Raw genomic sequence first — 11,277 nt, 5'->3', positions numbered from 1 at the left:
TATTTACCCTCTTGTGCAATGCATCCGCAGCAAGAATGAATGTCTCAACAGAAATCCCACGAATTTCTCTCAACCCCAAACATTCAAATTCCCGATTTTCTAGACTGCCCAATTCATAAGAAATTTGTTCAGATATTCTCTAGAAACAATCAAGTGGAGTATTGTATTTCCTCATTATCTATAAATATATGCATAATGGAAATATTAAATCATGCAAAGCCATACAATGTTAGACTTTGCAATAAATTTGAGGTCCAATCGGTATTTGGGCCCACAGAAGCCCTAACTTAAGAGAGATAAAACAAAATTCGTCTCATCTGCTATAGCCTATAAGGAAGAGAAGAAGGTGAACTTTCTCCGGTGCGTGGAGATTTAAAACAGGCAATGAAGGGGCGTGGAAAGAATCGATGAAGAGAGAGTTCGGCGAAGGCGAAACGCTGTTGAGCGTCTTCGTCGAGGAAGGTGTAGAGTTCCCACATAGAGTCAACGACGGCGTGCTTGAACGTAGCGCGCCCATCGACCTCCTTTCGGCCTCTCCTGTTTTCGCTTCGCCAATCTCGGTTGTCCGACGCCGCTTTTCTTGTCCATCCCAATTTCTGCACAGTTACATATATACACGCATACAATAGAGAGAAGAGAGAAAACCGGACTGCCACTCTCCTTTTCCACAGCCACGCACTCCACTCCTCCATTAGAGTGAAGCTTGAAAGCTTGAATTTTTTTTTTTACCTCCAAGTCTATTCCTGCAAAAATTAGTTTAAGAAACCAATTTATATCTTCATTATCTTCTTCACATGAGATTGGGTTTTAAATTTAAATTATTCTAATCCTAGGAGGATGATTGTAAGAACCGTAAGGTTTGGTTGACAACTCTGTCATTCATACTTCTGTAGTGCAGTATTTCAAAACTTCTTTTGCAAGCTTCAACTAAAATAAATATTTATACCAAAAACTTTTCAGGTTATAGCTGTAGAGACCTAATATTTGCACGCTGCTCAAGATTTTGAGCTCTGACAATCTGCAAACGCAACATAAAAGTTATCTATATTTTTCCCACCCAAAGTGTGACACTTGGCGTGCAAAAAAACTGGGGCTTTACATATGTATAGATTGCACGTTAAAACTCGTGTCGTTCATAAGTTTGTCGACAGAGCTAACTTTTTATAATTATTGGAAAATACTCAATTACTATTTCAGCAAAGGTCTCAACAAAAAAACTCGACAGCGGACAATTATCATCTCAAAAACTCCTCAAGGAACCTTACCAAAAAAATCAACAACTAAAAACAATAGTAACACGCACATGGATGGTTAGCGTGAAGCGGGGATCCCATCCCTACCGGGTGAAGTTGGATGATCGAGGAACAACAATTCGGAACTGATGAGTTATTTCGAAAACCTACCATGTTTGGGATTGAGACTAGTTCCGAGTGTTTGTTTGTTGGTTGTGTAGGTGCATCGATATGGGATGAGGAGTGATGTGAACGAGATGAAAATAATCTAAACGTCCTACATGGAGAGTTGAACAACGAGATCCAGAGGCATCACCAGAGCCGGGCTATCTGTAGTGGACATAGCTTTTTTTTGTTTGAGATATATATGTTCACACACATCTCTCAGGTACGTTTTTCCTTGTATACACTTGCTATTTTGTTAGTGTATGTTTCAATTACCAAAGAGTGACATAGATGGTTGAATTAGTTGTATTTAACTCAATCTCGAGTAATTTGTCCAAGCTTATTTCATATCCTTTTGATGAAAGAGTGTTACATATATCCTCAATCAAATCCACAGTGAATCTATGAGTTTAAATCAAATTATATAAATTTGCAACAAAGCACAACATCTTTGTATGCCCTAATTATCTGGCTCGGTTATCTTGGCTAAGGCGAATCGTGATAATACAAAGATAGGAACATGATTTATTTATTCGTACGTACGATACGATAAACATACATGGCATGCGAGGCATATACATAAGAGTGGCAATTGGAAGAGCTGAAAGGAGATAGGGAAGTCGATCCGACATTCTTGCGTAGTATGCATTTCAGTAGGTAGTTAAGTAGTTGTGAGCGATGTATCAATTGGTGAGAAGGTAAAGATCCATGAGTTTAGTAACATGAGCTGCAACTTGAGCATAGGCGTCTGGTTTAGGTGTTGAGTCATTGGTTTTCTCGAACTGAATCGACCAATTCACACAGCCGTCGCTCACACTAATCTTGCAAAGCAATGTAGGGTATAACTTCAAGACCTCCCCTTCAATAACCCTCATTATCATGGATCTCTGTTCATCATTTATTTCTTCAGTCTTCACCTTTGCAGTCATTGTCTTACCTGTATGTGCTTCATGTTTTTAAATAATTTGGAAAAAAAAAAAAAAAAAAAAAAAAAAAAACTCGTAGATGCAAACACTGACCAATTACATATTCGACGATCTTAACATTTCCGGCATGGCCTTCCTCTCCTTCAATTAACTTGAAACTTTTGTACACTTGTGGGAACAAATCCACAAACTTGTTTAGATTATATTTAAGGAAATCATAGACCTTAGCAGGAGGATTTGTAATCTCTGCCTTGGTCTCAAGCTTAGCCATTTGAGCCATACTTTAAGATAAGAAATTTGATATGATACTCCACAAATGATCATAAACATATACATATATATAAGGAAGATTTGGCATAAGAATAAAGTCATGCATCCTCAACTTGCATAAAGATTCAAAGCTAGGGCCTATTGCTTGCTTTGTAGATTCTATATTGTGATACACAAACAACTCTCCTCCACAAAACGGTTTTTATTACTCAATAAAATGAAAAAAAAAAAAGCAAATTAAGTTGCCCAAAGGAAAACAAAATACTGTAACACATAGTTACAAAAGCATACAAAAATTCTAAGAATAAGATTAAACTAGTGTAGTGAATATAGAAAAAAATTAATATGGATATTAAAAGTTTACTAAAATAGTCTCAAAAATATATACCTGCTGTTTCTTATTCAATATAAGTTTTGAAAATTAATGTGATACTCCAGAAATTTGAGTCATAACCGTTAAGATATTTGACAGGTTTTTGGCATTAGAATAAAGCCAACCACAACAAGCAGAAAATAACCCTTTCATTTCGTGGTCCTATTACTCATATTTTATGTTGTGATAGATAAATAACTCTCCTCCACAAAAGAGTTTTCATTACACAATAGAGTCAAGAGACAAAATGCCCCCCCCAAAAAAGGAAAGAACCAAATTAGAAGGTAAAATACCAATAAAGCATAGATAAAAAAACAAGCAAAAATTCAAAAAATACCCCCATGAATGGTAACAATAGGATTCAGTACGGTATATGTTATGTAGAGTGGCTGGACATAGCAATGCGAGTACAAGGAAGCTTAAGGTGGAGAACACAACATCAAAGCAAGAAGCAAGTTCAAAAGTTTGATGAGCTACTAGCTGTTAGGAGCTTAGTTAGTTACAACCGTTTCTTGAGTGAAGTTCTTGTTCACTTGATTTCTTCTTTGTTGTTTAAATATTGTTGTTAGTTCATAGTTGAGAGTAATCTTCAAGTTGTACACTCTTTACTGATTTCACTCAATAAGATTTCGATTGAAGCTCACACATTTCTTCTCCCTCTCAATTCTTTGTTCTTGATCGTTCAAACACATTCACATTACAACAATATACAACACCAAAATTGTCATACCGTATACCATACTGCAAATTCGGCATGAATAAAAACCACACATTTATCTTACAAAAGTTTTCAATGTACCAAAATTCAGTATGCTGAATTTTGGCTATGACCAATTTCATTATCGATACCATACCGTATTTTCAATATAATGGAAATTTACAGCATACCCGACTTTGGTACAATATCCACAATTTCGTTATATCGTTAAATAATACTCCTATTATATTATATGTATAAATATATATAAATATATTTGGTATTCACAGTATATACATTATATTGATGTCAATATAAACACGGTATGCCATAAGTGTATACCATAATTTATGATACATAGCGAAATTTCATGTCACAATATATTGTGGTATATGAATTTCATATTGTTATCTTACCAAAATCATTTAATAAAGCATCATACGGTACTGAAAAGCACGATATTTTACCAAAAATAGGCTCTTTTGTATACACTTGGTCTTTTGTTAGTGTTTCAATTACCAAAGAGTGACATAGTTGGTTGAATTAGTTGTATTTAACTCAATCTCGACTAATTTGTGCAAGCTTGTTTCATATCCTTATGGTGAAAGACTGTCACATATATCCTCAATCAACAGTGAATCTATGAGTTTTATTCAAAGATAGGCAAGATTTATTTATTCATTGCGATACGATAAACATACATGGCATGCGAGGCATATACATAAGAGTGGCAATTGGTAGAGCTGAAAGGAGACAGGGAAGTCAGATCCGACATTCTTGCGTAGTATGCATTTCAGTAGGTAGTTTTAAGTAGTTGTGAGCTTCCTTCATAGATGTATCAACTGGTGAGAAGGTAAAGATCCATGAGTTTAGTAACATGAGCTAGAACTTGAACATAGGCATCTGGTTTAGGTGTTGAATCACTGGTTTTCTCGAATTGAATCGACCAATTCATACAGCCATCGCTCACACTAATCTTGCAGAGGAATGTGGGGTATAACTGCAAAATCTCCCCTTCAACAACCCTCATTATCATGGATCTCTCTTCATCATTTAATTCTTCAGTCTTCACTTTTGCAGTCATTGCCTTACCTGTATGAGATTCATGTTTTAAAATATTTCGATAAAAAAAAACTCGTAAATGAAAAGACTGACCAATTACATATTCGACGATCTTAACATTTCCGGAATGGCCTTCCTCTCCTTCAATTAACTTGAAACTTTTGAACACTTGTGGGAACAAATTCACAAACTTGTTTATATTATATTTAAGGAAATCATAGACCTTAGCAGGAGGATTTGTAATCTCTGCCTTGGTCTCAAGCTTAGCAATTTGAGCCATACTTTAAGATAAGAAATTTGATATGATACTCCATAAATGATCATAAACATATACATATATATAGATATAAGGCTGATTTGGCATAAGAATAAAGCATGCATCCTCAACTTGCATAAAGATTCAAAGCGCCTATATAGCTTTTGTATATTCTATATTGTGATACACAAAAAACTCTACTCCACAAAAGAGTTTTTATTACTCAATAAAATGAAAATAAATAAATAAAGAATAACTCGATATGTTAGGAGTAAGATAGATTAAACTATTGTAGTGATATAGAGAAAAATTAATATGGATATTAACAGTTCACTGAAATAGTTTCAAAAATATATACGTGGTGTTTCTTATTCAATATAAGTGTTGAAAATTGATGTGATACTCCAGAAATTTGAGTCATAATTGTGAAGATGTATAGCAGATTTTTGGCATGAGAATAAAGCCAACCACAACATGCAGAAAGGAACCCTTTCATTCCGTGTCCTATTCCTCATATTCTATATTGTTATAGATAAACAACTCTCCTCCACAAAAGAGTTTTCATTATACAATAGAGTGAAGAGACAAAATGCCCCCCAAAAAAGGACAGAACCAAAGTGGCATAAACCATAGTTAAAAAAACACACAAAAACTGAAAGAATACCTCCATGAATGTTAACAATAGTAGTCGGTACAGTATACAATACCAAAACTGTCATATCGTATACCGTATCGCAAATTCGACATAAATAAAAACCATATTTACCTTACAAAAATTTTCGATGTACCAGAATTTAGAATGCTGAATTTTTGCTTTGACCAATTTCATTATCGATACCAATACCGAAGTTTCAATATATCGCAATTCTATTATTTCGTTAAATAATACTCCTATTATATTATAAACACATAATATATGTATAAATATATTTAAAATATACAAATATTACGTACTATTAGGGTATATACAATTATATTGATGTCAATATAAACACGGTGTGCCATAAATCACGTTGTATAATACCACATTTACTATATATACCAAAATTTCATTATGTCACAGTATATATTACTATGGTATATAAAATTTCATATTGTTATTGTATCAAAATCTTTTGATAAGGTATCATACTATATTGAAAAGCACGATATACCAAAAAGTCAGTAATTTGGGTATTTTATTGATATGATAAATCTAGTATTATGGTATTTTTCCTCAAATCATAAGAATAAAAGTTCCGATTCACTTTTACTGTGAATGATAGGTAGATCTCATATTTCACTAACTCATTCTCTCATGTTTTATTATACTACAACATAAAAATGAGTCTCACAATCACTATTTTTTTCCACCCACTTTTCTTTATATATTTTAAAACTCGTGTCGAACTCAAATGAGACTCCTAGTGACGGGAGTACAAAATACATAATTTGTATAACTAAAAGTCAATAATTAGTTACAGTTTCTATTCTTACAGAAATGTCCACGGAAAAATAGTTGTCAAAATTTTCTTTTTCTCTTGTGGATGTTTTTTTATCCGTCCTAACCTATTTCTCGTTCCTGCTCCATCTGCATGGGCAAGAGTCCCCAAAATATATACACATATTCAATTATTTTATAATAAACAAATTAATATTTTAATATTATAATTTAAAAACAAACCAATAGAGTGTATGGAAGTCACTGCAGGGGATTCAAACTAGAGATGACCAAAGTTTACGGTTTGGGCGGTTAACCGCGAAATTGTAACCGTGAGATTTAAATTGAATCAATACCGTCACTTTTGGAACCGTGGGCCGATCCAGGTTCCAAAATTCCAGACACTGCCGGTTCTGGGATTTCCAAACCGGAATTGCGGAAAAATGCCAAAAACTGCTAAAAACCAGCGGTTCAGAACCGTGAAAAACCATTAAAAAACACCGGTTTGGAATCGAAACTGAAATCGGCGATTTTGGAACCAGAACCGTAACCGCGAAACACCCTCACAATTCAGTTCCGGTTCGGTAATTTCTAAAATCGGAACCGGCGGTTCTGGAACCATGGGCATCTCTAATCCAAACTCCATCTGCATCCTCCTCTAAGACTGACATCACCAATCTACTTTCTCTAAAAAAAAAATTCATCGATGTCGCCCACAAAGTTGCTCCTCATTCCATTTCATTCTTGTCACCCATCTCTTAGGTAATATTCCCTTTGTCTCGTTCAAGATGCCCACATTTCCTTTTTATTTTGTCCCACACAAGATGATCACTTTCTATATTTGGAAATAAGTATCTCTCTCCTCTCTCTTCATTAAAATATTCAACTACTTTTTTCTACTTGCTCCACGTAACAAGTCATCCTAAAACTTTTTTCAACTCAAGAATATAGATATCTTAAGTGGGACAGAGAAAGTATATTAAAAAGTGATAAGGCTAATTTCATGAATTGGTTATGGGGTTAAGTTCAATAATTTCTTGGGTCTAACACAGCTTTTAAGCCAGGTGTGTAGAAGAAATTGCCAAATCCAGAAAGGAATGAAGAAAATTACCTGGTAAAGGAATCTGGCGGAAAAGTGAGCAGAAAAAGGAAAAAAATTACCAGACGAAGGAGATTTTTAGATGGAGGGCAAAAAGGAAAATTCAAGAGAAGATTCTAGAAGAACAACTCCACGCCTATAAATAAAGAGCACGCAACACACCTGATATCATCATCTCTCACATTTTTGCTCTTAGCTCGCTTTTCACACACTTCTACACACACACTTGGGGGTTATCGGAATTCATGGGGTTGGAGTTCGTGTTTTGAGTTGCTATTGTGCACCACCGTCTTCACGTGAGGCGAAGAAACAATTTACCGCTTTCATTTTTATTTCCGTTCTGAATTTCACCGAATTTTTATATTTACGTTGATTGTTGATTTACCTTGAATTCTTTTCGCACTTGATTTGTTTAGATGACTTCATAGTTAGTTATTTGCAGTTTTTCATTCGTACCTTTGCCATTTTTGGAAATGGTCCCCACAGTCTGTTATTAGTCGGTCTAGTCATTTTAAGAAAGTTGTTCACTAGGTCTGGTAAATATCATTGTTGAAGTGTTACTCTGTTTAGATCTCTATTTTCATCATGCATGTTTTTATCATGTTTTCCTTTTCCTAGGTCTAGTTGTTAGAATAGATAATTGCATTTCCCGAGTCTCTTAGTTAATGTTCTCAACCCAAGTTTGCGTTGGAGCAGCCAAGCTAGTTCAAAGTCCTCTTAACTCTCACCCGCGTCCTATCTATCTCTGTGTGTTCGACCCTTACTTCTCTGTGCTAGTTACACTGTAGTGGGTTGAGGTATTATTTTCTTTGACAGCAGGCTGAAGGTGAGTCCGACGACCGTAATCTTCCTTGTTATCGAATTCCCAGACCTTGTAGTCTAGTGGATTTCTTTGACCTGATGATTATGAATTAATTGATATGTACTGTGCCCTCAACCCGAACTCTCAAATGGCGCCGTTGCCGGGGATGGATGGCTGAGAAGTCGTATTCTAAGCCTTGGTTACTGATCAGTATGTCGTAAAATGCATGTATTATCTGCAAAATAGTTGCTTAAGTGTGCAGGATTAATGGATCCAAGTCAGTAGGAGACAATTCGAGTGACACAAGTGAAAAGAGTGCTAGGAAGGGTGCAATATTGGCCAGGATGCATGCCAGAAAAAAAAGGCTCGAGATGGAGAAGAAGGATAGCTGGGATGATCATTAACAAGGGCAGAAAAGTTAAATTCGTGAAGGAAGTCTACCCTAAAAGCAAGGGCAAGCCTCCCTATGAAAGAAGCCACTTGGAGAGAGGTTAAGAGTTCGCAAGTTCGGTTCTCATACACACTTAGTAGAATTCTCTCTAGAAGATCAATCCTTCAGCATTATCCAATCTCTCGTTCCTCGCCACAGCTATGGTCACTTGACTTCCAAGAGTCTGCCGGAGAAATCATCGCTCCACCGTTCCAGCCAGTTTGTCGGAGTAGTATAGCAGTATCACCACCCGGAGTGGCAAAACAATCGTTATTTGCTTTTTAGTTTAATCTTTACCTGCTTTCTTCGTTGGATTTGTTGCAAACATTTATCTTGGTTGCCTTTTGAAGTACTTAGTGAAGATCCAACGTTTAAGCTATGAAATTTCTATTCCGAATGTCTCTTTGGTTTGAGTTTGCTTCATTCAGCCTAGGAAAGTTAGATTAAGTTATCGCTTTTAACTTTTAAGTGCGTGCATGTATTTTCTTTCGAGTAAGCTAGATCTGTGGTTGTTGATCGAATTTTATAGTTATGTTTCAGTCTGAGTTTTCGTGCATGAGTCTTTTGATCCGCACTGTAATCACCACCTTGCATGTCAGTCAGTAGAGGTAAAACTGCAGTCCACCGTCCATCTTAAGTTTGAGTATTTTAAATCAATAGATCTTGAGTTTGAAGTCATGAATCTGAGTTTAGTCATGGTGTTTGTGTTCATATGATTTCTGTTAATGCTTGGTGAAGAAGAAAACGTCAAAATCAACTTTAGTTTGGACCACTTTACTTTTAAGTTACTTTTGCTTTTGTTCCCTACTTTTCAGTTGTACCTTCCAGACCTGTCAGAGAGCCAACCAGCCACCAGATATACCTTGTTGTCTAAATTTCCTCTTTTAGTAACTGTCTACTTTTCATATACCTCTGAGACACCTTGTCCCCTATTTTCACGAACACAACCACATGCCTGTTATTTTCACGCCTACTAGTCAGTAGAGTACCACCTTTATTTCTTTCCTAGGTAAAATCTCAACCCAAGCGTGGTAGCTAACCAAAAACACCCAGGAATGTCACCGCAGTTATCCGAACGTGTCCATCCTTGTGGGATTCGACCCTTACCTCCATTATACTAATCAGTAGAAGTGGGTTGAGGAATATTTGTTTGATACCAGGTTCCGGTTATCGTGCCAACGACTCAGCTAGGTCGGGAATCTCATCCTGATCAGTTGGATACACTTTCAAAATATACGTTGACCGAGAGAAAACCTGCACTTTCAAAATGGCGCCGTTGCCGGGGATGGATGGCGTTCATACCTGTTATTGTGTGTGATCTTTTTGGTGTACATACTGTTTATAATTTTCCTTTTCTTTTTATTTTCAGTTTATGAGAAGTAGCTCGGCTCCTGGCCAGTGGAGACCAAGGATACTTCCCCGAGGAACGATACTCGTTACCACTCGTTCTGGCCTGTCGACAGCACTGTCCGACCTAGGCACGAGCAGCGACGAGGAGAAAGAAGATCTAGAGTACCAACTCCCGGAGCTTCCACTCCAACCAGTAAGAACACTAGTGAGAATGGCTGACCAAGGTGAGGACGATCCCGAGCTCGCAACACTTACTGCACATGCTGACGGAGATCCCCCACAAGCCATAGTGGTCACCCCAGGCCAGACCGCCTGTGATGTGAAACCCCACGTTATTGCAATCCTACCAACGTACTGTGGGAAGAGTTACGAGGGACCCTACGAATTCTTAAATGAGTTCTGCAAAATCTGTAAGGCGCAGAGGCGGCCAGCAGGAGCAAGCGAGGATGATTACAGACTGAAAGCCCTACCTTTTGTCCTAAAGGGAGAGGCCAACACCTGGTTCATGCGCCTGCCAGCCGACTCCATCAATACATGGGCCGATTTCAAGTCAGTTTTCCTAGCTGAGTTCTTCCCGTCTTCAAAGACAAGTGCATTGAAGAGGAAAATATCGTGTATAAGGCAAGAATACGATGAGACCCTGAGTGAGTACTGGGAGAAGTACATGAGTCTTCTGGAGTCATGCCCCAACCATCGCATGAAGGAGATAGAGGTGCACCACACCTTCTATGAGGGGATGAACAAGGAAACAAAGGATCTGGCGAATTCATCATCCGGAGGCGATTTCACACAGTTGAGAGTCAGTGAAGCCAAGAAGGTGTTACGCAAGCTGTTGAATGCGAAGAAGACGTACGACAACGCAAGGGATGGGTACAGCAGAGAAAGGGTAGCAAGTGCTTCTGCTACTGACCAGGAGGAAAGGATGGATTTGAAGATGGAGGAACTAAAGAAGGAATTACTGACTGCAATCAAGCAAAACACTCCACCACCTTCTCCGACTGGAGGAAAAGAGGCCCCAGAACTACCATATGATCAGCCGGACAACTCGCCAGATGTGGAGCAAGCAAATGCCGCAGGATACTACAATTCTAATGGCAATTGGATTCCGGGAAGGCAGAGGGATGCACCGTGGAGGGACCACCAAAACTTCCGATGGGGAGATGGAAATCAGAATCAGAACCAAAATCAGGCTCAA

General features: G+C 37.4%; 2 protein-coding genes across 2 annotated transcripts; both read right to left on the bottom strand.

The window, feature by feature from the left end:
• Positions 1–1,899: 1,899 nt before the first annotated feature.
• On the bottom strand, positions 1,900–2,629 carry LOC125187026 (MLP-like protein 165). Its single transcript, XM_048083533.1, has 2 exons — positions 2,417–2,629; positions 1,900–2,334 (listed from the first exon to the last, which is right to left on the bottom strand). Exons 1-2 carry the CDS (start codon positions 2,601–2,603, stop codon positions 2,081–2,083), a joined length of 441 nt encoding a protein of 146 aa, XP_047939490.1. The 5' UTR covers positions 2,604–2,629; the 3' UTR covers positions 1,900–2,080.
• A 1,664-nt stretch (positions 2,630–4,293) lies between these two features.
• LOC125187027 (kirola-like) lies at positions 4,294–5,031 on the bottom strand. Its single transcript, XM_048083535.1, has 2 exons — positions 4,819–5,031; positions 4,294–4,755 (listed from the first exon to the last, which is right to left on the bottom strand). The coding sequence occupies exons 1-2, from the start codon at positions 5,003–5,005 to the stop codon at positions 4,502–4,504; spliced, it is 441 nt and encodes a 146-aa protein (XP_047939492.1). The 5' UTR covers positions 5,006–5,031; the 3' UTR covers positions 4,294–4,501.
• Between the last annotated feature and the right edge of the window lie 6,246 nt (positions 5,032–11,277).

Source organism: Salvia hispanica, chromosome 5 (genome assembly GCF_023119035.1).
Source record: "Salvia hispanica cultivar TCC Black 2014 chromosome 5, UniMelb_Shisp_WGS_1.0, whole genome shotgun sequence".
Taxonomy (NCBI): Eukaryota; Viridiplantae; Streptophyta; class Magnoliopsida; order Lamiales; family Lamiaceae; genus Salvia; species Salvia hispanica.
The sequence above is the reverse complement of the archived record's forward strand: the minus strand, read 5'-3'. Positions and strand labels throughout refer to the sequence as shown.